Below are 26,559 nucleotides of genomic sequence, written 5' to 3'. Positions count from 1 at the left end.
ACCACTGGTGTGATGAGTTTGGTGCCATGGCAAGACCGCAGGGCATGGCCCTGAAGTGTAGTTATTGGTAGTCCATGCAGAACTTCAGGTACTATCGGTGTGATAGAGCAATCGAAAGTGTAGGTAGGCTTTGGTCAGGTCGATGGATGTCAGGAATTCTCCTTGTTGTAGGGTCTCCAAAATGGAACACAGGTTTTCCATGCAAAAATGCTGCAATCTGATTAAACGATTTAGGCATTTGAGGTCCAGAATGGCCCTCCAGTCCCTCCTCTTCTTGGGGACTGTGAAGAAAATCGAATAGATACCTCTGCCTTTCTTGTTGTTGACCACGGGCTCCACTGCTTGGATGTCTAAGCGATGTCAAATCGCTTTTTGAGTGATGGTGTGTCTCTGAGGGTTTTTTCACAGAGGGGAAACTAGGAAACGTTCTGGTGGGTAGATGCTGAATTCTATTGAGTATCTCTGCAAGACCACTTTTCTGGTCCAGGCATCTGCCTTGGAATTGAACCAGGTTTGCTGACAGTCGGCCCCCCCACTGGAAACTCTTGCAAGTCAGGGTTTATATCCCTTGTTGTCGATGTCAGATCTTTTCAGGGACTTGTGAGTGTTCTCTTTTTGTCTCTGGTTTCCACCAGTATCTTCTCTAAGACATTGCCGAAGAGCTTGTTTCCCTGCAATGGTTTGGCCATCTCTATTGTTTTGGTGTCTAGGTCTGCCAGCCAGGCTGTCAGCCAGAGGAGTCTCCCTGCCACAGTGGCGGAAGCCATTGCTCTGGAGGAGGACAGAGCATCCAAGGTCGCATCTGCCATGAATATGCTTATGTTAAGGATCCTATTGGCTCCTTCCAGGAGGCATTTGGTACATCCTGGAAGTAGCTGTGACAGTCTTTGAATCCCTATGATCGACGCCCTGGACACAGTGGAAGCGATCGCTGTGGCCTTGATGAGCCCTCTTGGGTGCTATCTCTCCTTTTTTGTCCAGATTATTTTTTACTGCTATTTGGCCATCTTCTGAAAGGAGGCCTGAGGAGTGGAGAGCTGTCACCGGGGCGTCGATCACTGGTACCTGTAATAACTCATTGGTAAAGGCAGCTAAAGAATACAGTTTCTTAACTACATTGGGAAACTGTTGGCAGGAGGTAGGGCTCATTCAGCCTTAAGCTGACATTAGAAGAACTCTAGGAAAGGAAAGACCTTTTCAGTGTCATCTGACTTTGGAAAGAATTCCTTATTCTCCTTAGGTCAGGTCTTTGATTTTCCTGGATTGGGATCCTTCTCTGCTGTGGGAGTTTCTTGTAATTCTAATGCTGAAAGCATCTTAGATTAAAGGTATTGATAGTCATCTGTTTTAAACAGATGGGCTGAGTGCACAGGGATGGCAATTTCTTCCTCCTCATCTTTATCCTCATTGTCTGAGGATTGGTCGACCTATCATGGGGTCTTGTCAGGAGCTTTGCCCAGGAGCCTTTTCCTGGCTGCCTTAGTTGTCCATGTAACCTCATGAAGGTTATCTTCCATTCTAGGAGTGGCTGGACGGGAGGGAGATAAGGAAGCCCTGCTGCTGAAGGTTGCAGCCTCTGACTGGCCTAAGGAGAGAATTTCCTCCCTCATCATTTGTCTTAGCAGGGCCAGGAAATCTGAAGATATTGGAGGAGGGAGAGCAGATCTTTTACCCATCTGACATGGGCCAACTTGGTGTTGATACAGTTCCTGATCCATATGGAAGGGGCCTGCTGAACTCTTTCCCCCTGGGAGGTTGGGAAGCACATCATTTGCCACCATAGGAGCAATGGTGTGGGCCGCACTATCTTTTCCCACTGAAAATGGATTTCATGTGGGAGTGCTGCAGTGAGCCGCTGGGCAGAGATGTGCTGTTGGATCTGGCTCCTGTTCAATGAGACGGGGCCATTTGGTAGTCTAGCTTGACTGAGAAGCCACTGAAGTGCTAGGAGTCTGAGCAAGCCGCGAATGCATGCTGGCACCGAGGTTGCTGGTTCCTGCTGTTGGAAAGACGGCCCTAGGGAAACGGTCAGTGCCATCCTCCATAAAGCTTTCCTCTGAGTCTGTTGGATCCGTGGAGGCAGTCTTCTTGTTTGGTCGCTCTTGTGCCAATCTCCCCTGGAGCAGCGGGGAGAGGGGAGAGCGGAAAGTAATAATAGAAAGGAAGAGAACAAGAGCAAGATATTGAGAATATATAAGCATGAGCGTAGACGAAGAAGAAAGGAATTTGGAGATGAAGAAATAAGATCTAAAGGAAGTTCTAGTAATGAAGTAGCAGAGCAAGCTTGCTACTGAAGTGCTGTCCCTGGAAGCAGGAACAGAACTGAGGAAGGGTGGTCCCTCGTACCAGACAGGCAAGAGGAAGAAATTAATTTCCTGCCTCCCTGACTGGATGCTGGGAATCACCCAAGATATTCTCCACCTCAGAGGGAGAATAGCTGTTGCATCTCCTTTCCTAATTATGCTAGCTGCTTTACATTTTAAAAATACATAGGTGTTACAAGTTGTCAGCTGACATTTTTTTGTCACAAAATGGTAGCTAGGAGACTGTAGTTGTAACTGACAAAGAAGTAACCTATACTTACCATGATTGGGGACATTAACAAGATAAAATTAAATGTGCATATGGTGTCATGGAATAGTTTTATTTTTCTAAAAGAGCGATATATAAGTACAGTTGTTGTTATTCTAGTTTACAGGTAATAAAACATGTAATAAAACTAGAAAAAATCGAGGGATTGTTTAAAGAAAACAGTTTTCCTTACGAGAAATGGACCAAAATGGCAAAGAGATGAAGGGAAATACAAGAAATTTAATGCACTGGTGATTGTTAATTTAGAATGTAGTAAAAGACAAGAGGGTAAGCAGGAAACAAAAGAAAAAGATATTTTGTGGCCTAATTAAATAGGAGAGCATAAACTGTTACTTGCTGCTAATAAAGAGGTGTTTATAGTTATTTTAATTTTCTGGCTGTTGGGAATGTGGGGTGGGAACCGTGTAGTTTTGTTTCCACACAGAATGGATGCATCTAAAACTTTAGCTGAATAAAAGAATTTGCCATGAAAACTTAGAAGCAAGATTCATGTTATGTCCTTGTTTCTGCTTTCTCCTTTCCATTTGTGTATCATGACAACTCTGTTTTGTTTTGCTGCTAGCAGAACCTTTTATTTAATAGGCCTGAAGAAAGCATGCTTGTATAATAAGTGGGTCCCCCATTTTTTAAATTAGGTTTTGTTTTAAAATAACAATTTAGTATTTTGGGTAGGAAAAATATTTTTAAAGATTTTGTTAAGGATACTTTAAGAATGGATTTACTCCTTGCCAAATACTTCTTTTGCGGGGCCACATCTCTGGCCCGCTCCAATTTAGAGAAAATTTTTCATTTGGTGCTTCATATAAAGGAAGCAGAGGAGGAATGACAGGACTAAAAAAGACAAGCAGAAGAACACTTGCAGAAATATCACGGTGACAAGGTAAAAGTGCTTCCTTTGTACAAAATAGGGCAGCTGGTGATGTATTTGTTCATCATCCGTCTTCTGTGCAGTCCCACATTGGGCACTGTGCACACGCAGGCCAGTCACAGAGAGCTTTTTTAGCTTCGAGAAGGCTCCTATGGCCCACTCCTCCAGCATGATTTCCTGCCGAAACGGTCATGTGCCGTGAAGGAGAGGTGCCTGCTTCCCTCAGTTCTCCATTCACTGTCATCAGAGGAGTATGTCTAGCATTTTTGCTCCTAGTTTTCAATTTACCTCAGTGTCTTCTTCCATTCTGGTCCATTTCATCCATAACAATGATAGAATTTTTCATGGCTCAAAAGATTTTGTTCAAGAAATGTACCTGTCGCTCTACCAAAATGACTCAAACTAATCAGCGTAAATTCTGTGTCTATTACTTTGGAGAGTCTCATAATGTTGCCACTTGCCAGCACTGCCAACTCTTCATTCCTAAGGCCTGCACTGATTGGGCTTTGAAACTTAAGGCAGCCCTATGGGAAAGGGTGTTGTCCAGCTCCACTATCCCGGCAGTAAAGTTATCTGCTGTGTGGGAGCATCTAAGCGGCCTGGCTCCAGCTCTGATATCTCAGCAGTAAAGCTGTCAGCCATGCAGGAGTGCTCTAAGCAGCCTGACTCCAGCTCTGATATCTCAGCAGTAAAGTTATCTGCCACACAGGAGCAGACTGAGTGGCCCAGTTCTGTGTCCTTGGTTCCGATCTCTGAGCCGCCTCGACACCAGTCCCGATTGCTAGTTCCGTTGATATCTTCCGAGTTTCTTGCTAAGAAGGCAAAGGCAAAACAGAAGCATAAGGTGCATGCTTCAGATTCGAACAAGCCTTCCTCAGTTTCCCCATTCGGATCACAGAAGTCACTGATCTGGCTTTGGAGAGTCACTCAGCAGTAGTCGATGATATAATTGCTTTCAGAGTTGACCCTGATGAACGCTCCTTATCAACTGAGTCTTTAGCTGTTGGTGTATTGGAACTAGTGAACACCTTCTCCCAAAGGGCCGCTTTTAACTGTTGGCCCTCATTCCTCACCTTCGGGGAGAATTTTTGACAAATTTTACAGGCCGTAATGTTAAGGCCGTCACCCAAAGGCATGAGGCAGAGGTCATGCTCATCAATGTGGATCATTTTCAAGCCGTACTGTGAGCAGCACTTAAAGAGCGCTCGTTGGGCCATACTGAGGAAGATTTTTTACCTCAGATCGTAGTCAACCAAGGTGGATCAAATACACAGAAAGAGCAATCAGACCAATTCAGAAACCATAAGCGAAGTCAAAGCCAGTCCAAGATCAATCACCAGAAAAAGTTATCAGAATTAGAAAATGAAAGGAGCTCATATGTGAAGTTCTCCTTGTGTTGTCTAGAAGAGAATTGAGGGAAGGGGTCGCTCCTCTCAGGGCCAAGCTACAAGTGACGAACGACACTTGAACGGCAAGTGGATTGAGTGGAGGGCAAGCGAACAGGGAGAAATACACTTGCTGTTCAAGTGTCATTTGTCACTTGTAGCTTGGCCCTCAGTTAGTCACGTGCCTGTTTAGGCAGGAAAATGGGCCTCTACGTGACTTGGGAGAAGTGGCCCCTAATGGAGGTTTAAAGAAGTAGGACTGCACAGAAGAACAACGATGAAGACCAAGGATTTCTCTTCGAGGTTCTCAGTTACTCCTTGCAAAACCCAATGACGCAGGCTTTGATGCAGATTAATAAAAATTGTTGAACTGTCAAATATGGGGGAGTTACGGCCCCTTCTCACCACCACCACCAGCAATATAGGTAGCATCTCACTGCACCTTCCTCAAAACAGTACACACACTACTGTTCCTCCAGGTATTTTCAGCACTCTTTCCAGCAACAAAGGCTTTTTCCTGCTTCTCACCCCCCTTCCAGGAAGGACTCCTATAAGCAGAAATCTAAGCAATCCCAGGGTCACTCCTCTTGTGCCCTGTATTCCATTTTGAAGTCTGTGCTTTGACTCTGCTTTGGCAGATGCCCTTGTTCCATCCCAAAAGCTGCAGTTCAGGGACAGATTAGTTTCCTTCCTTCTTTTAGTTAGAAAGCCATCACTAACGACGCATGTGTCCTGTGCATAGATCAGCATGGCTATTTCCTTTGCTTTTTGGAACTTCCAAAGCTGACCCATCCACCATCAACCACTGTTGCCTGCCCTTCTGATGGTCCTAAGCTTCAAGCCTGTCCTAGACCTCAGTGCTCTTAATTCTTTTCTCCTGTTTGAAAAGTTTCATATGTTGACATTAACTACTACTATTCAACTATTGGAATTAAATTTGTGGCTTGCTGTATTAGATTTAAGGGATGCATATTTTCACATCTCTATCCACCCTGACCACCGCAAGTATCTGCGGTTCAAATATGGTTCTAGTTGTTATCAAATACCACTCTTCCCTTTGGGATTATTGTCTGCCCCAAGGGTCTTTACCAAGTGTATGGCGGTAGTGGTAGCACACCTTAGAGCTCAGGGCTGCATCATGTATCCTTACCTTGATGATTGGATTTTGGTTTCAAATTCTAAGGTCCACCTTGGATCTGACCTACACCATGTCCAACGTAGGTCGTCTTGTCAACTGGGAAAAGTCTCATCTTTATCCAACAAATTGCATCCAACTTATAGGTACTACTTTCAACTCTACCATTGTTAGGGCCTTTTTTCCAGGGGACAGGGCAATAGCTTTATGCTCCTTGGCCTCCTATTTTCTTTCTAATAGGTTTCAGCCAGCCCTTCTGATTCAGAAGCTTGTAGTCCCCTTATGGCCTCTATAACTTTGGTGGTCCTGCATGTATGGTTTCACATGCGTCCACTCCAGAATTGGTTTCTCAGCAGATTTAACCCTACTGTTCATTCTCAGTGTTTCTGCCTGCCCATCCCCAGATCTGGTGGAAGGACCCCCCCCCCCATTTTATGTTGGGAGTGCTGTTTGGATTCTTAGATTCAGAGGTGGCTGTCACCTCTGATGTTTTCCTAACAGTGGTTGCTGTGAGGAGCTCTCTGTTCAAGGGTCTTGGTCGTCCTCTGAGACGAGACTATATAGTAATGCACTGGAACTTAGGGCCATCCATTACACCCTTGATTCTTTTGCAGATGTCATGAGAGGCAAGACTATTCAGGTGCGTATGGACAACACCATAGCTATGTATTACCTGCACAAGCAGAGTGGAACAGTATCCCTGCATCTCTGTACCGAGGCAACAGCAATATGAGAATGGGCTGTCACCAACAAGGTGTCATTACATGCCATCCACATAGCCAGAAGTGACAACTCATAGGCATATGATTCAGGCAGCAACCCATATTGTTCAACCCTATCAGTACATTCTATGAGATGGGGACTGGCAGACAGACAGAAAGTATGTCAATGGGGAAAAACCAATCTCCTGCAACAGGAGACCAGCAAAGGAACTCACCAACGCCTCAACCTCAACCATATTCCTGACGGAACATCTCTGTCTTGGAGGCCCGGCGGACCTAGTTTCAACAAACAGAGAATTCCACCAGAACCGAGAAAGCCCTGGACCTGGTTGAATGCAGGGCAAACATCATTGGGGCCAGGAACCACCAGAAGCTGTTTTTCGGCTGAACAGAGCACCCTCTGGGGAATAGATGGTTAGAAGTGGTCCTGCAGATTTGCTGGTCCCAGTCTGCTAAGGGCTTTTATACATTAGCACCAAAACCTTGAACCTGATCTGGTACTCCACTGGGAGCCAGTGCAGCTGATGTGAGACTAGTGCTATATGCGTCCTATATGGTATACCTGTAAAGACACATGCAGCCACATTCTGGACCAGTTGTAATTTCTGGACCAGGCCCAAGGGTAGTCCTGCATAGAGCGAGTTACAGTAGTCTAATCTGGAGGTGACCATTACCTGGATTACTGTCGTTAGGTCATGGGTCGAAAGGTAAGGGACAAGCTGCCTGGCTTGATGCAGATGGAAAAAGGCAGACACAGCAACCACTGTGACCTGGGCCTCCATCAACAAGGAGGCATCCAGGATCACTCCCAGACTCCTAACTGTCAGAACAGGCACAAGTGGCGCCTGTCAGGATGTCTCCTGTCATACTCTGCAAGGCCTGTTTGATTCTGTGTGACTCTGATGTTAGAAGCTGTTCTCTGCCTGAAATGTGACAGCTTCTGTTACCTCTTTCTCAGCCTGCAGTTTCTTTTTCATCTGGGAGCTGGGCCTCATGGCCTTGGAGTTTCTCACACATCATCTCTCCTGTGTCATCTATTAAACTTAGCTAATTGTTTCCTGAAAAGGGGGTGGGTGGGAATTCTGGTGCTGGGCTTAGAATCCTGTATACGTTATGTGCTTGCAGAGAATCGCCATTCCTGGCAAGGAGTGTAATAAGGAATGAACTAGTAGCTTATCAAATAAAATGTTTTAACTCATGCAGTGAAGTCTTTGAGAGTTTCTTGGCAGAACCTCCTAACCCTTGCCCCATCAAGGGTTGGGAGCCGGATTCCTGAACCTAATAGCCCACGACCCAAGTGCAGGACCTCCATCTTCAAGGGATACAATTTCAGTCAACACTGTTTCAGCCATCCAGCCACAGCCTCAGAAGCTCTGGCCAAGGCATCCAGGGTGGAGTCAGGCCAGCTGCCCATCAACAGATACAACTGTGTGTCATCTGCATATTGATTACACCACAGTCTGAAATTTCATACCATCTGGGCGAGGGGATGCATATAGATGTTGAATAACATCAGGGAGCATATCGCCCCTTGTGGGACACCGCACACCAGTGGGTGGTGGGTTGATAACTTTTCCCCCGGTGCCACTCTTTGTCCCTGACCATGGAGAAAAGAGATGAGCCATTGCAAAGCAGTCCCTTGTATCCCCACATTGGTCAGACAGTGGGTCAATAGATCATAATAGACTGTATCGTTTGCTGCTGTAAGATCTAATAACACCAGCAGTGCTGACCCACCCCGATCCAGATGTCTATGAAGATCATCTGTGAGGACAACCTGAGCTGTCTTATGTCCCATGGCCCAGGCTAAAACAGAACTGGAATGGGTTCAGGACGGACGAATCCTTCAGGAAAACCTACAACTGTTCTGCCACCGCCTGCTCAATAACCTTACCCAGAAACGGGAAGTTCAAAACTGGGTGGTAACTGGCCGGGTTGGTGAGGTCCAAAGATGGTTTCTTCAGGAGAGGCCTCACCATGGTTTCCTTTAACGCTTCAGGAAAAACTCTAGAGCTCGACAGATTGATAGTGGCCATCAAAGGGGCCCATAGCCCATCAATGCTGGCCTTCACTAGCCATGATGGGCAGGGTTCATAGGGCACGTGGTGGGCCTAACCGTCTGTAGGACCCTGTCAACCTCTTCCTGGGAGGGTGTACTGAAATGATCTAACATCAACCTAGAAGACGGCCGAGGGGTCTTCAGTTCCTGTACTGTACTGTACCAACCATGGCCGGTAGGACACAGTGGAGAGACAAGATTTTACCCACAAAATAGCTCCCAAAAGCCTTATAGCTAATTACCAAATTAGTAATTTAGCGATCCGCTTGCGAAAGGGAGACCAGAGACCGAACCACTCTAAACAATTGTGCTATCCCATAGGCTTTCATAAATGTCCTATGAGATGTTCTTCCTCTTCGCCCTGACATTGCCGCCAGACTTGCTCAAGCCATCTGGCTATGGGATAGGACTGCAGAGCAGACAAGTTAGGTTATCCCTGAAGCTACGAATCCAGAAGTTGTGCCCTCTTTTTTCTACACTAGCAAGAAGGGGCCATATACCATACCCTCTTAAATAGCTGCAAGATCAGATGGGCAACACCACAAGCAACATCATCCAATGGGAAAGCCAAGTTTAGGGTGATGCTGGAAATTCAGTCAATTATCACTACCAACTAAAGCTGTGGCCATGGTGGAAAAAACACTATGTAATTGTGTGGTAGGAGGCAACGCACAGAAGTGGGCTATTCTCAAAGGCATTTTGGATCCCTATGGGTGCACTTGCTCCTTTTCCCATTTATGCTGTCCTTGCGCTTCTGAAACTGCTCCCAGAGAGCTGCTTTTGATTGAAAATTGGCCTGGGAGGCTTTCATCAGCTGCCAGTGAAGGGACACTGTGAGAATCCTGGAGTGGCGCCAATCCGGCAGCTGCCATTTGGAACATTTGCTAGGATGTGAAGTGAGATATGAGTCCAGGACTTCTAGAAAGAGGATCTGGGGTTCTTTCTTTATAGGTGCAGGACTGAAACTTCAAAACAGCTTCAGCTACCACAACTTTTATTTATTTATTTATTTATTTATTTATTTAATTCAATTTATACCCTGCCCTCCCCACAGATGGGCTCAGGGCGGCTAACAGCATTAAAAATGCATTAAAATCACAAAAACATAAAATCAATAATTTTTTTAAAAAATCATTAAAATAGTCCAGGAGCAGGCTATTTAAACAAATATTGGGGGTCCATATACGGGAATAGCAGCTGGCCGAGGGCAGCTCCAGAAGAAGTGGTGGTCTTAGATGGAAGAAGGAGGACACCCGCTGGCACTCAACCGAAGGCCCAGCGGAACGTCTCTGTTTTACAGGCCCTGCAAAACTGTAACAGGGCCCGCAGGGCCCGGATCTCCAGCGGGAGAGTGTTCCACCAGGCTGGGGCCAGGGCAGAAAAAGCTCTGGCCCTGGTTGAGGCCAGACAGATGTCTTTCAGGCCGGGGACCACCAGGAGTTGTTTGTCTGCAGAGCACAACACCCTGCAGGGGACGTAATAGAAGAGGCGGTCACGCAGGTATGCAGGTCCCAGTCCGTGAAGGGCTTTAAACACCAGGGTTAACACCTTGAACTGGATCCGGAACTCCACTGGGAGCCAGTGCAGCTGGCACAGCACAGGATGAATGTGCATTCAGATTGGCTTTCCAGTAAGGACGTGTACCACTGCATTCTGGACCAGCTGTAACTTCCGGGTCAGGCCCAAGGGCAGCCCAGCGTAGAGTGAGTTGCAGTAGTCTAGCCTGAAGGTAATCTCAGCCATAGTTATGTGCACTCTAAACACTTTCCAAAATATCTCTGAGGCCCTCTTCTTGGCATCAGAGGAGGAAACTGTCCCATGCTCTATAGGGCCAGACTCCTCTGGAGTAGACCAGCTATGCTATGGAGTTGGCCGGCTACGCTTAGGAGTGTAGAGCAACAAGGGCTTGGAGATGGAGCCTGAATCACAGGGCTTGTGCCTAGCAGACCAGTTGATCCAGCAATGCAGGCTTCTCAAGCCTCAGCCTAAATGGCTGGGTGTCAGGCTCATCTGTACCTGCTGGCAGGTGTTGCAGTTCTCGAGACTGTTGGGCTTCTGTGAGAAATCACCTCTCTCAGCATTCTTCTTTGAATCAACAGGGAGGTTATATGCAGCCAGTCTGGCACTTTGCCTTCTTTGTGTCACCTCATCCTGGGCCTTCTATTGCTAACATTCCTACAGAATGGGTCCTGAGGGACTGCGGGCCTGGGTGCATCTCCTGCATGGCATACGTGTAGTGGTTGTCCCAGGGACTGGTGATAAGGGCTCTCTTGCAGGCTTTGATATGGCTGGGGTATGGTCAGCAGGTGCTTCTGCAGAGTCAAGCCCTCTTCGATCCTCCGGGTCGCCTGGCTCAGGCTCCTCAGGCCCTTCTGAACACTCCAGAGATCAGAGAGCTGGTCAGAGGAGGTCATGACAGAAACTTGGGACCAAACTTGTGCCCAGACCCAAGAATTTCTAAGTCAACACCTCTCATTCTTTAGGACAGACGTTAATAGCTCTTGGCTTCTTGGGCCTCATACCCCCACCCCCGACAGTATTGAGCCTCCAGGTCTCTAGGGAGCTAGAAGTAGATAACCATCTTTGTGAGTCCACAGCCTTGGCCGTATGGAAGACTTCTAGGCAGAGCTGTATCTAGAGATGTGGGAAGGATGCATTTGGGAGTGGGTCATACATAGGGATGTGGGGAGGTAATGGTTCCAGGCAACCCCAGCAGATATACTGTTATAATTCATAAAGAAATAGAGTTATCTGTCTGAGAAGCCCAGAGACTCCCCTCATTTCCAGTGCTTGAGTCATACTTGGCCAGGAGAGGTATATGCTATGGGACAATCAGTTTGTTGGAAAGGAGCTGAGGCAAATAGTCTCTTACGGAGAGAACTGTTTACTAGTACCTCAGTGTGTCTGCTGATAGACCTAGTCCTGAATGCAAAAAGGAGAAGCATTCTTACAGTGGCCTGAGTTCACCTTGATGAATGTACAAGTAGACCAGTACCTTTCTTTTGTGACTGGTCTGCTATACCTCCTAACTGATTTCAGTTTGTAAGAAAGTCTTTGGTCTAATTATAAGAACTGAAGAAGGATGGAGCTGAAATAATCTTTCTTTGCAACAAGCTTTTATTGGTAGTGGTGGGTATAGTGATTCTTTTCTCCACAAGGAATGCCTTATGTGTAATGAAGAATTGGGCTCAGTTATATGGCTCTGGAATACTGTTTTCAATTAGTGTATATTGCACATGTCACAGAGAATATAGGACTGTGGCCTGTATGTACAATTTGGTGTGTTCCCTGAATTTGGTTGTATATCATGCAGAAGTAAGGCCCACAAACATCCATCCTCCCCATTAAATTAACAAAATTATGATGTGATCCTATCCCTTTTTGGACAGCACTATCAAGGTCAGGTAGAAAGAGCGGGATCTGTGAGAAATGTGCTATGAACTCCCCCCCCCTCTCCCAGCGCAGACACACACTCTGATCCTTCTGTGTCTTGGATTCTGTATGCTTTTAATCATGTCTGCATTGCTTTCCTAGGTCTTCAATTAGTCATACAGTGTGGTATTGTAGAATGAATAAATTATGCTTATTTGAATCATTTTTGTATTTTGTGTGTGCTTTGAAGAATAAAACTTTTTTTTCATTTTTATTTTTGAATTTTTTAACAATATGCAATAGTAAAAAAAACAAATAAATAACCATGTAACTATATAAACAGTATGAATATAAACATGTGCTCGAGACAGCGTATCAGTTGCCTTGGCAGTATTTACAATATATGTATATTATATTAATATATATATATATATATATGTATGTATGTATGTATATATTAAGGTATGCAATAATATTCTTCATTTGGATGGCTTCATAATATCCAGTTAGGTCTGGCAAGCCGTATCCTCCAAGTTTAGACGGGCGAGATAAGATAGAAAAACTTAATCTGGGTTTTTTATTTCCCCAAATGAAAGAGTTTATAGATGTCTGCCAGGATTTCAAATCCTTACTTGGGATATGTATAGGTAGATTTTGAAAAAGAAAAATAAATTGTGGAAGCACAACAGATTTGATCAGATCAAATTTTTCAGACCACGAAAAGTATAGTTTGTTCCAACTCTGAATAAATAAATTCAATTTTGTTATCCAGTTTGTATAGTTGTGTTTGAAAAGGTCCTTAAGGTCTTCTGGGATTAAAACTCCTAAGGAGCGCCAAGGTTTTTCTAACCATTTGAAAGTAAATGAGGTTTTAATGGCCTTGCGGGAAGAGGCGTTAATATAAATGGGGTATATTTCAGTTTTGGCTGCATTAATATTTAGGCCTGAAATAGTGGCAAAAAGCTGTAAAATATTGTTTAAAGCTTTGAGAGAGTCTAGAGGATTTGTTAAATAGATTGCCATGTCATCTGCGTATAGACAGATTTTATGGGTTTTTGTTCCTATTTTGACACCCTGAATTCCGGGGTCAGCTCTAATAGCTTCTGCTAGTGGTTCTATGGATAAAGCAAAAAGCAAGGGTAACAATGGGCAGCCTTGTCTAGTGCCTCTTGTGAGTGTGAAGTCTGATGAATTGTAACCATTAATTCTGACTTGTGCCTTGGGATATTCATATAAGTGCATCTATGGCTGTAAGAAAGCAGTCCCCAAACTCCATATATTCTAATATTGTTTTTAAAAATGGTATTTCTAAGCGATCAAATGCTTTTTCAATATCCACCGCCAATATTATAGATTCAGTCTTTGTGTATTTACAGAAATTGATGATATTTATTGTTTTTTTAATTTTGCCTGTGATGGTTCTGGAAGGGATGAAACCAGATTGATCTGTATTAATATATTGAGCTATTATTTTATTCAGTCTAGAGGCTAAAACGGATGTGAAGATCTTGGCACCTTGATTAATTAATTAAATGGGACGATAGGACTGGACTGGGGTTTGGTTGCATCTCTATCCTTTTTATGTATGGCTATAATTCTGGACTCTAGCCATGATTTAGGTATTTTGCTTGATTGTAGGATCAAATTGCATGTGTTGGTTAATGGATTTATTATCTGTTCAGCAATTTTTTTGTAATATTCAGCTGGCAGGCCATCCCTTCCTGGTGTTTTGTTACTTTTGAGGTTTTTAATGGTTTCTAGTAGTTCTTGATTTGTTATGAGTTGATCTAGAAATTGTTGGTGTTCTGCTGTGAGTTTGTTTTTAATGGGGTATTGTTTCAAAAAGAAAGAGAGTTCTCTTGAGGATTGTCTGTATGGTATAAATTTTTGTAAAATTTTTTGCAAAAATTTGGACTCTCTAGGGGGTCAGAAGTTAAGGTATTATGATGGTTACTGATGGTGTTTATATGTCTAGCTGATTTTTTTTTATTAACCCTACAGGCTAACATGTATAGATTTAGAATTTTTTTGCCAGTATTTTTGTTTTAAATAAAGAATGTTCCTTTGTATTTTAGTGCACTCCACTGTTTCTAATTTTTTGTGGAGGGCCTCCAATTTTTGTAAGGTTTTTTCCCCACCAAAGGTCTTACGTTTGTTTTCTAATTTTTTGATTTCTTGGTTCAAATCCGTGATTAATTTAAGTTTTTTCTTCTTGATAGCAGAAGCTATTGAAATGAATTTACCTCATATCACAGCCTTGGATGCATCCCGTACCACTTCAACTGGAACACCGCAGTCAGAGTTTAGTTCAAAGTAATCTGATAATGATTTGGAGATTTCTTTTTGAACAGCGGGATCTAATAAAAGAGATGTATTTAATACCCAGTTGCAGTCTTTAGCTTTCGTCTCCTCATTAGATATGTAACAATCCACCCAGGCGTGGTCTGACCAAAGTTTTTGGCCAATAGAGGCAGAGGTGATATTTTTGAGCAGATTGCGGGATGCAAATAGATAATCAATGCGGGTATAAATTTTGTGAACAGAAGAATAATATGTGAAATCTTTTGTGCCTGGGTGGAATGCCCTCCATATATCACATAAATCATATTTCTCTAGAATTTTGCTTAAACCTGTGTCGGGGTTTTTCTTTATGCCTTTAGTTGGTTTCAAGTACGTTCTGTCCAGTTTAGTATTAGCTATGATATTCATATCCCCCCCAAGAAGAATATCCCCCTCCTGAAACTCTTGGAGCTTAGCAAGCACTTCTTCAATAAATGTTAACTGATTATTATTAGGTACATAAACACATGCTAAAGTAGTCATTTTCCCATTAAGTTTACCTTTCATAAATAAATATTGTCCTCTGAGATCTGACAAACTACCTAATTGGTGGTAGGACATGTTCCTAGATATAAGGGTTGCCACTCCCCTGGACTTTGAAGAACCAGGAGCCTGGAATTGGTGGGTGAACCATTTATTTTTTAAGACCTGAGACACTTGGGACTTAAGGTGTGTTTCTTGAAGAAACAGTATGCCTACTTTCTCTTTGGTTAGTGACGATGAAATCCTTTTGGATTTAATACAGTTATTAAGCCCCCTGCAGTTAAGAGTTAGTACTTTTATTTTACTGTAAGCCATGTGTTGGCAGTGTTGGGTTATAAAATGTAAGTACCATGATGAGGTAGTTCTGGCTAGTGGTTGCCTTCAGGAACAACTCAAACAAGGGGGTGTTTTCATTCCTAAATATAATATAATTTATAAAACTGCTTTCAATATCTGTTAACATTAGAAATAGATTTGGGATATAGATAATGTTCGAGCTTTTATAAAACAAAACTAAAAAAACCAGTCTAAACATCCTAAGTTTTTTAACAAACCCCTTCCCCTAGCTCTTCTTCTTTAAGAGCATTTTAACAAAATAAAGATATATTAAAATTCTGTGTAGTTCCAACTTAATGAAACACAATTCAAAAGGAATCTTTTCCTTTTTTAAACAACTTTCCCCCCATCCCCCATGGGCCTCCACTAGGAAGCCTAACTCCCAGGAGAAAAAGAAAACAAAACAAAAAAACATAATAAAGGCACTTAAAAATGTGCCCATTCCCTGGGAGATTTACTCAGAGGAGCAACAGCTAAGGAGCCCCCCTCCCCCCCAATGCAAACTCTACATTAGTAAGTATTTACAATGGTAATTCTTTACAACAGATCAAAGATATAACTAGAAGAGAAATACTCAGTGGGCTGCTTATGTAGAAAGGGAAAAAAAGTTAAATTGGAGATGCTTGTTTAATCGGAATCCTGCTCCATTTATTGTTTGTGTTGGAGCTCCTGGAAGGTCTGTCTCCCCTGGGGCTTCCCTTTGTTTCTTGTATCTTCAAATTCAAATCAGCAAGGAGTTTCAGGCCCTCATCCAGGTTATTTGCTTGGAGGCATACTCCTTCATGCAGAACAATAAGTTTGCAGGGAAAGCCCCATCTGTACTTGATTTTAGTTTGAGCTAGGACTTCTGTGACGGGCTTCAGATCTTTTCTTTTTGTTAGGATTGCTGCTGGAAGATCTGGAAAGACCTGAATTTTTTCTTCTTCATACAGCAAAAAGCCCTTCAGTCGTGACTTCCGGTTCGGGATAATGGAGAGACCGACGTGATTCGGAGCTCCGGATCATCTGAGGTGCTGTTTTTTGGGCTGGTGGGGCTTCCAGATTGCCCACAGCCCCCGGGTTTTAGTCAGAAATCTGGCAAGAACGCTTTTAGCCCTGAGAGTGAAGGGTCTCGGCGGGTGGGAGGCTCTGAATTAAGGGCTTCTCCCCCAAGCCTTGAGATCCTCCTCAGAGAAGGGCGGCCAAAATCTCTGCAGCAGCTTCGGGAGTCATTAAATTGACATAGGCTCTTTGTTCCCCGAGCCTCAGGAACGGATTTGAACAGATTTGAACGTTTGAAGCAGTGAGTACATCCCAAGAAGTCTGTATTAAGTTAAGATTACTATCTCCGCCAACGGACCGTTTTACTGAATAAACACTTAAATTTTAAAAGAACTAAAGACTGAGTTACCAAGCTGAAAGAGTATATCAAAAGACTGAGCAATTTAATTGGAGTTTTGAGAACGTGAAAAAGCTAAAAAGAGCTAAGAAGAATATTGTTTTGCATACCTGTGGTTGGGGAGATAGCGACGCGGTGGGCGGATTGTGGGAACTGGAAGGTGTGCCATGAGACAGGAAGTGGAGAACAATAGACGGAGAGGAGATAGAGAGAAAGAGCGGCGAGGGAGGTCAGGAAGAGCAGGAGGACCCGGAAGAAAAACAAAGCTGGAAGAGGAAGTGAAGTACCCACCATTGAAAGTAAGGGAAAGGAAACGGAAGTAGAGGATTCACCATTGAAAGTAAGGGAAGATTATCGGTGTGACTGTATTACCACAGAGAAAGATCGCCCGACATTTTGAACCATAGAAAAACATCGCCCGACATTTTAAGGGTAAGGGAAGCCTCAATTGCCATTTTAACTGAGGGCAAACGTCAAAAACTTTTGATATATAAAAATAGAGATTTGAACTAAAAAGAAGACGGAGCTAAGAAAGAGAGCTGATTCGTGGGGACCTAAGGCAAGTCCGATGGCCTCCAAAAAAGAAAAGGACTGGCAGTGTCATGGGCTGGGCCAGCCCAAGCAGGGTGGTTCAAGTCCAAACCTTAAGGCCAAAGTCAAAGGGGAGTTTCAAGAGCAAAAGCCAAGTCAAACCGGTGGTCAGAGCACAAGATAAAGCCAGGAGTGAGTCCAGAGTCCAAAAGCAAGGTCAGGCACAGTCCAAGGTCAGTCACCGATAGCGTCAGGTCCAAAAGCAGGCACGGGCAAGGTTCACGATACATGGAGTGGTTGCAGGCAGTAGACACGTTGCTTCCACGCCCGGCAGTTCCTCCAGACTGGCTCTTATAGCCAGGCGTGGTTTTCAGCCAGCTGCTGGGGCTCCATCCTGACACTACTCATCGTCACTCTCCAGCAGCTGGCGTTGGCTCAAGAGGCGAGCACTGCGCCGTCTCTCCTGCAGTTCCAGTCTCTGGCGCTGCCTGCGGCGTTCCTTGGGCGTGGGTGAACCTGGGGGGGTGGAGGCTCTTGGCTGCGCTGCACCTGTAGAAGTCCCTGGCTGAGCTTCCCCTGTGGTGTAGGAGCTAGAGGGTGCTGGTGTCTCAGTTGCTGGCTGCAAGCTGTGATCAGCCAGCAGCGGTTGCTCCTTATTGCTGGCTTCTGCTGAATCAGGGCTAGGGCTGGCTACACAGGGCTCCTCTTCTCCTGAGGAGTCCTGGCTGGCTACACGAGGCTCCTCTCCTCCAGAGGAGACCTCACTCTCAGACTGGGCCATGACAGGCAGGCTGCTATTGAAAATTTGGATAAGAAAATAACAGATGGAAATAAAGAGATTCGGGAGATGATACAAAAATTACAGCAAAATCTAATGACGGAAATGAAAGAAACAATCAAATCGGAAATTATGGAAGTTAAAAAGGAGATGGAGGCAATAAAAACAGATTTACAGAATACTCAACAAAAGGTGCAAGAAACGCAGCAGTTGGTGCAGGATAGGGAGAAAAGAACAGAGGCTATACAGAATGAGACCATAGGTATGGGTGAAAGAATAGTGATGATGGAATGCAAAGCAATGGACAGACAGATTCGCATGAGGTCAGTTCCGGAAAAAATGGATGGATCTGCCCTTAAACAAGTAGCTGAAATTTTGGCAAAATTTTTGGGGCAAACAGAGGAGGAAATGATGACTCATTTGGATATTGCGTATAGAGTCAACTCAAAATATGCGGAACAAAAGAACTTACCAAGAGATATTATTGTCCAATTGACCACAAGGAGAATGAAGGAGGAAATTATTAGAAGACACTTTGAAACTCCACTGGAGGTAGCCGGGACACGGATTCGAATTATGAAAGAAGTACCACATAAAGTACTCCAGGATCGGAAAAAGTACAGAGAATTAACACAAAAACTAAGGGCAGCGGAAATCAGATATAGATGGGAGCTACCGGAAGGAGTGACTTTTGAATTTCAATCAGGGAGACAAGTGATCAAATCGAAATATGCAATGGATGTCTTTCTGATGGAAAATGGAAAAGACTTTCCTAGCTCAACCAGATTAGAATTATGGAGTACAAATTAATTTCATGGAATGTTAATGGACTTAATTCACCCTCTAAACGTAAAGCTGTGTTACATTAGTTAGCTAAACAAAGAAGTAATTTGATTTGTCTACAAGAAACTCATATTAGGGATCAAGATGTTAAATATTTGATTAACAAAAAGTTAGGAAAACAATTTGTCTCAGCAACAAAGCAAAAAAAGAGGGGAATTGTTTTATATATAAAGGAAGAGCTACAACCCAAATTAATTGTGTCTGACAAAAATGGAAGGTACCTGGCTGTGGAATGTTTATGTAATGCAAAGAAAACTATGGTACTTGGATTATATGCGCCAAATGGCTCCAAAGATATATTTTTCAAAGACTTACGAGAACAAATGGAGCAGTGGACTTATGACCAGGTAATTATAGCTGGAGACTTTAACGGAGTGGTAGATTTGCAATTGGATAAAAGTCTATCAACAAGTAAAGTAAGGATGGGGAAATTACTGAAGTCTTTTTTTGAAATTCAGGAACAAGAAAATTTAGAAGATGTTTGAAGAAAATATAATCCTAAACTGAAGCAGTATACTTTTTTTTCATCTAGTCACCAATCTTTTTCGAGAATAGATATGATCTGGGCGTCTAAAGAACTGGTAGTGTTTACAAAAGAGACTGATATATTACCAAAAGTTAGCTCAGATCATAATCCAGTGATGTGGAGATTTGGAATGAAACACAAAAAAAGGAGATGGAGAATTAATGAGGATCTTTTGAGTGACCCAGAATGTGTTGAGGTGTTGAGAAAAGAAACGAAGTTTTTTATTCAGTCTAACGGGGATAAAGAGGTGCCAATGCACATGGTCTGGGACACATATAAAGCAGTAATTAGAGGTGTTTTGATGGACTTAAATGGCAGAGAGAGGAGGAAAAAAGAAGCGAAATTAAAAGAGATACAGGAAAAAATTATCCAAGTTGAACAACAATTGAAAAAGAGACCAGGTAAAAAGAAAGTGTTGTATGAAATAAAGTTACTGCAAAAACAGATTAGAGCTATGGAAAATAAAGAAGTGGAGTGGGAGTTGAAGAAAATGAAGCAAAGAACATTTGAAGGAGCTAATAAACCAGGGAGATATTTGGCGTGGCAATTAAAGAAAAAGAGAGAGAAAAGAGTAATAAGTAAGATTACAGAAGAGGGAAAGGAACTATATGATCAAGGATTGATTGAGAGAGCATTTTACAAATATTATGCCAAGTTAAATCAGAAAAAAATAGTGGATCATGAAAAGATAAGAGACTACTTTGACAGGATTGACTTACCAAAGGTACCGGAGAAGTTGAAAGAGAAGCTTAGTGCTGAGATATCAATAATGGAAGTGTTACAAGCAATACAAGCTACTACAGTTGGTAAAGCTCCGGGACCAGATGGAATTACTGCAAAATTTTACAAAGTGATGGCAGAGGACTTGAAACAACTGATGCAAAAGATGATGAATGGAATATTGGAAGGGGTCGAGATGCCAGATACATGGAATGAGGCTAATATTACATTGATACCGAAGGAGACATTAGACTTAAGTAATGTTAAGAATTATAGACCAATATCTTTAACTAATAATGACTATAAAATATTTGCAAAGATACTAGCAGAAAGACTTAAGACTTGGCTAGTGGAATTTATTGGAGAGGATCAAGCCGGCTTTTTACCGGAAAGGCAAATAAAAGATAACTTACGAGTGTTGTTGAATGCTATTGAGTATTATGATAAAAATCCAGGGAAGCAGGTTGGTTTTTTCTTTGTGGATGCGGAGAAAGCGTTCGACAATTTGAATTGGGATTTTATGTTTGCAACAATGGAGAAGATGCAGTTGGGAGAGAAATTTATACAAGCAATAAAGGCAATATATAAAAACCAATCTGCAAATATAATTGTTAACTCGGATGTAACCAAAAAGTTGGAAATAAGAAAAGGAACAAGACATGGGTGTCCGCTTTCCCCACTTCTGTTTGTAATGGTACTGGAGATTTTATTTAGGCAAATAAGAGAAGACAATTCAATAAGAGGATTGAGGACTAAAGGATTTGAATATAAAGTAAGAGCTTTTGCTGATGACATAATGGTGATAGTGGAAGATCCAATAGAGTGCATGCCAAAATTGATGAAGAAAATGAAGGATTTTGGAGATGTAGCGGGTTTTGTAATTAATAAGGTGAAGTCCAAAATACTCTGCAAAAATATGACTAAACAACAACAAAAGGAGCTGATGGACAAGGTGGAATGTGAAGTAGTAAACAAGGTTAAGTATTTGGGAGTGGAAGTGACAGTGAAGAATATTGACTTATATAAGAATAACTATGACAAGTTATGGCAACAAATAGAGAAAGATATGATTAGATGGAATAAAATGAACTTGTCATGGTTAGGTCGTATTGCAGTAATTAAGATGAATGTTCTTCCAAGAATGATGTTTCTACTACAGACAATACCTATTATTAAAGACAGTAAACAATTTGAGAAGTGGCAGAGAACGATGTTAAACTTTGTTTGGGCTGGAAAGAAACCCAGAGTTAAAATGAAAGTACTCTATGATGCGAAAGAAAGAGGAGGATTACAATTACCAAATTTTAAATTATACCATGAAGCGATATGTCTGGACTGGCTAAAGGAATGGATGATATTGAAGAATTTGAAGTTGTTAGCATTGGAAGGATATAATAAACTATTTGGATGGCATGCATATCTATAGTATAACAAAGTAAAAGCAGACTCTATGTTTCTACATCATTATGTCAGAAGAAGTTTGTTTGCTGTATGGACTAAATACAAGAAATATATAGAAGAGACTATACCAATGTGGATCATCCCTGCGGAAGTAGTAAATCCAAGAACAGAATATGCAGGGGAAGACTGGTTGACTTATAAAGAAATTCTTGAGATACAGCAGAATAACTATATGCTTAAAGGTAATGAAGAATTGCCATTCCAATATGGATGGTTTCAATACATACAGATAAAAGACCTATATGAGAAAGACAAAAGAAAAAATGGTTTTAGACTACAAAACTCTGAGATTGAGGAGTGTTTGCTTCAGGGGGGGAAGAAAATAATTTCTGAAATATATAAGATATTATTGAAATGGTTTACAGAGGAGGAAGTTGTTAAAGTGCAGATGGTCAAATGGGCAATAAATTGTAATAAGGAAATTTCAATGGAAGCTTGGGAAAAGGTTTGGAAAAATGTAGTTAAGATTTCAGCATGTACCACTGTGCGTGAAAATGTATATAAAATGTTGTATAGATGGTATTTAACACCGAAGAAGTTGACCAATGGTAATAGCCAGATGTCTGATAAGTGTTGGAAATGTAAACAGCATGAAGGTTCATTCTATCATATGTGGTGGATTTGTGATAAGGCTAAGCAGTTCTGGGGGGATATAGTTAAAGTTATGTCAGATATTTTACAAAGGAATATAAATAAAACCCCGGAATTGCTGTTATTATGTATGAACCTAGAAGATTTTGATAAAACGGACAGAGTTATGGTGTTTTATATGATCACGGCGGCCAGAATGTGTTATGCACAGATGTGGAAGACTCAGGAGATACCATCTATGGAAGATTGGATTTTGAAAGTTTTGAACATGGCAGAAATGGACAAATTAACAAGGAAATTGAAAGACTAAGAAGAATTGGACTATACATCAAGCTGGGAAAAATTTAAGAAATATGTGGGAAAAAAGTGGGACATGAAGGGGAAATTGTGGTCTTTGGAGAAGTAGGGGAGATAGAAACTTACTTAAGCTTAAAAAGGGGGTATATTTTACTATATGTTATGGGATTAGTATAGTATACTTACAGGGGATATGTATGTAATTTTGTTTTCCTTAGTTAGCATATGTACTTATTATTACTTATGTAATCTTTATATTTTTAACTAAGATAAGTAATAGTAGATAGTAGGTGTAATATAGATATATATTACATTAGTATTATAGATTTTATTAATTTATATGATATACTTTTTAGATTAAGTTGGGTATGGAAAACTGCGGGGAGTCACCAGAAAAGGGGGGGGGGAAGGATGGGGAAAATGCAATTGGGTGAATAATGATAATGATTTTTATGTTTATGTTTGTGAACCCATTCAATAAAATGCTTTAAAGCCCTTCAGTCGTGCCTCTTTAAAGATCCTTTGCCTTGATCTAGAGTCTGTAATTGTTATTATAATGTCCCTTCTTCTGGTGGATTTTGGCGGGGGTGGGAGGCCTTCCCTATAAGCTTTTTCAATGAGGGGGGCAACCCCTTCCTCTAATTTAAGTACGGAGGCAAGCCAGGCAGAGATGAATGCAATCAAGTCAGCATTATTTTCAGCTGATTCTGGAAAGTTTCTAAGCCTGATGTTATTTTGTTTTATAACACTTTCAAGGGAAGTGATTTTGTCCTGCATGAGCTTTTCGTTTTTTTGCAGGCTCTGTATTTCCTCCTGCAATGTGACACCAAGTTCCATGGCAGTGTCTGCTGTTTTAGTGGTTTCATTTAGAGCCTGCTGAAATTCTGCAAGTTGGGCTCCCACAAGTGTTTGCATTTTAACCAGCATACGGATTTCAAGCTCTTCTAAGCACTCTACAAGGTCGCTTTTTGTAAGGGGAGCTGATGTTGTAAGAGCAGTATCATTGCTAGTCGCCATTTTAGTTTCTTCCCCAGGGCCGAGCCTAGCACTTTTCCGCAGGGTTTCAGGGATGAAGAAGGTTCTTACGACACGTTCTCAGTTTTGGTGTTCTTGTTTTTGCTTCCGGATGTTTTTCCCATGTTTTGATGATTTAGATCTGTGTATGAGACGTTGTTTTGAGTCTACATCAGAGGAGAAGGGCTAGAGACTCAAAAGCTTGCTTCCACCATCTTAGGTGGTGCTCTGCCCCCTAGAATAAAACTTTTAAAGATTTAATCTCTTCTTACTCAGAGGCATGCTACTCAGATTAGAAGAAGCTTTCCCATGGAGATGTGAAAGCACAGATGTATTCCCCAAGTTGATTTGAGAGTGGCTTAGCAGCATCTCCTATATTTCTGAAGATATCTCTTAGTGGTGGTTGCACTGCCAAAGAATGTCTGAGTTTAATAATGTGTGGGGTGATATGCATTATAGTACTCTTAACTCATTTATAGCAACAGAATCCATGTCTATCTTTTCCCTTTATCCATTCTCTCTCTTCTTCTGATAACAGTGTACTAATACATTTTTTCTTCACACATTTTCCAGGTAATGGATGGAAGAGAGAAACCAAAGGCTAAAAAAGAAACACAAAATAATAAACTACAGTACCTGAAAACTGAGTTGTGTAGACTTTCAAGACAGCGAGGTACTGCTTTTTCTAATCCCCCCCTTTTTCCCTAGCCTGCTCTCTAGTGATGGTGTTAAGTATTGTATAACGTTCTAGAAAAAGAGCAATTATTTTTTGCCTTCTTTCTACCTTGGACATTCCAGGATATTATTTTAAATGGTGACAATTAGTACATTTCCTATATTAGATAAATTTACTTAAAGTTATTGAATAATTTTACTTCCTTAAGCCTCTGGCCCCAAACTTACCTAGGGCTCTGTTTGTGGTTGGCACAAGTGCAGGGCCAATAACATGAAGGCTGCTTTTGTTCTGGAACTCAGAGGCTCCCTGGAGCCCCCGGGGGGCTGTGTGCACAGCCCAGATTTTAATTGCCCAGGTAGCCAGTCAGCGTCAGGCTGACTAGGCTTGAGAGGTGGGCTCAGGTGATGAAACTGAGGGGCAAAGTCTTCCCTCTGGTCCACTGACCGGGTATAAGTTTGGGAGCTGGCTGGGTTGCCGGCACTCTACCTTTGATCTGGCTTGCAGTGAGAGCAGCACTAGTGTAAGCAACGTTGCTGTGGAAGTAACAGCTGAATTGGAGCAGTGGATGCATTTGAGAAGGAGTGAATTGTCAGAAGAGCAGCTTGCCCTCTTGGCAGCCATTTTCAGGGGATTGCCACTGATTCCTCTCTTTTGTAGTCTCTGCAGGTCAGTACAAATCAGTTTGGATCTGTGGGCACAGCATTGTGTCCTGGGCCAGTCTTTATGCAGCAGTCTCAGGATGGGGAATACACCTGGGACTGGACGAGGCCATCTTCATCAAGTGGATTGGAGTTGAAGGGATGCTCTGGAACTCCTTGGTGCCAACAGTTCTTCACCATGCCACTAAGTCAGGGCCTCCAGATGCTCTGGTCATCCAGCTTGGAGAGAACGATCTGGGCACCCGGTCAGGCTTGGACTTGTCAAGGTCAATAATGGATGACCTAGGATCCCTTCTTGGACGCTATCCTGGCATGCAACTATTCTGGTCAGACTTGTTGGAGAGGCGTACTTGGCATGGGGCAGTTTGCCCGAACAAGGTTGATTTGGCCAGGAGGAAGGTGGCCAGGTCTGTGGCACGTTTTGTAGAGGCATCGGGGGGCTTTGTGATCTATCACCCGGACATTACCTTTAAGCTGGAAGCATTGTTCCAACCTGATGGGGTGCATCTATCAAGCTGGGGACAAGACATTTGGTTACATGGCATTCGGTATGGGCTTTGGGGTTGGTTGCAGCTTTAGGAGATTTGGAGGGAGCCAGGTGAGGCCTTTGACTACCTCTTGTAGTGGTTTTGGTATTGGGCACTTGTCCTTTTCGGGGGGAAAAGGGGTTGCAAGGCCAGTTTCCCTATACTTGAGGATCATGCCTCAACAGCTCGAGCTGTTGGAGCATGTTCACACCCAGGTGGAGAAGAATCCATGCAGAGGTTTGTGCCCTATGAAATTCTACTTCCTGTCAGAGTGCGGTTCCCTGTCAGCAGACAGGCTGGGAGGTAAGGGTGGTCATTGACAGACAGGCAGGTTGGTCAATGCTTGGATCCGCACTGTATGTGATGCTAAGGCTTCATAAGCTGTAAACCAATAAAGCTGTGACCTTTTATATCTAACAGGTTGTCATTGTGTCTTGTTTGTCACCATGATCTTTAATCCCTCTCACCCATTTGGTGTTAGACCTACAAACCCCAGCCCCAGACTCACCTGAGGCCCTGCTTGTGGTTGATGCAGATGCATGGGGAACAACACATGGAGGCTGCCATCATTCCAGAGCCCAAGAGCTCTGTGGAGTTCTGTGTAAAGCCCATATTCGAATAGCTTGGTGATCAGGCTTGGAAGGGCTGGCTCTGGTCAATGATTTTGAGGGGCGAAGTCTTTCCTTTGGTCTACCAGGTGGATATAATGTTGAGAGCCGACCGGGTTGCCACTGTCAGCACTCTGCCTTTGCTCTGGCTTTTTTCCCATCCCCTCCTCGGTTTTGCAGGATTGCTGTGTTATTTAGCTTAGCTGGGGTTTTGCTTATTTCTTCCTTAGTGGTTGCTTTTCGTGAGCTGTAATACATTTTGAGAAATATTGGGGCTGTTGTTTTGTTGTTCTATCTCTGTCACAACTTCAGACGTGGTGGTTTTGGCGTTGAACACAGAGCCTGTGAGCCCATTTTCCCCATTCTTGGGAATCCCCTTAAAAGATCTTGGGGATGATGTATTGCAGGGGCAAGCCCAACTTGGAGCCTGTTGGGTATGGTCACCCCCAGGTAGCGGAGAATCCACACACAGGTTTGTACTCATGTGGAATCACATGTCCTGTTGGCCCACAATTGTTGCTCTGCAGGCAGGCTAGGGAGATGGCTCCATAGGATGTAAAACAAAGTTTCAGCCTTTTATTTTCAAGAAGTTACCATTTTGTCTCGTTTGTCGCTGTGCCCTTTGCCCCTCCCTCCATCCCTGTGACGCTAGACCCAC

At 42.8% G+C, this 26,559-nt stretch overlaps 1 protein-coding gene across 2 annotated transcripts in view; it reads left to right on the top strand.

Moving 5' to 3' along the window:
- LOC129336265 (zinc finger protein 318-like) overlaps positions 1-25,710 on the top strand; it is a 50,067-nt gene extending 24,357 nt beyond the window's left edge. For both annotated transcript variants that reach the window (XM_054989382.1, XM_054989373.1), the window contains exons 5-6: positions 24,005-24,104; positions 24,765-25,710. In XM_054989382.1, the coding sequence (XP_054845357.1) occupies positions 24,005-24,104; positions 24,765-25,345 (681 nt within the window). In that variant the 3' untranslated portion in view covers positions 25,346-25,710. The remainder of the gene's footprint in view (positions 1-24,004; positions 24,105-24,764) is intronic.
- Positions 25,711-26,559: the final 849 nt, after the last annotated feature.

Source organism: Eublepharis macularius, chromosome 1 (assembly GCF_028583425.1).
Source record: "Eublepharis macularius isolate TG4126 chromosome 1, MPM_Emac_v1.0, whole genome shotgun sequence".
In the NCBI taxonomy this organism is placed as follows: Eukaryota; Metazoa; Chordata; class Lepidosauria; order Squamata; family Eublepharidae; genus Eublepharis; species Eublepharis macularius.
The sequence above is the reverse complement of the archived record's forward strand: the minus strand, read 5'-3'. Positions and strand labels throughout refer to the sequence as shown.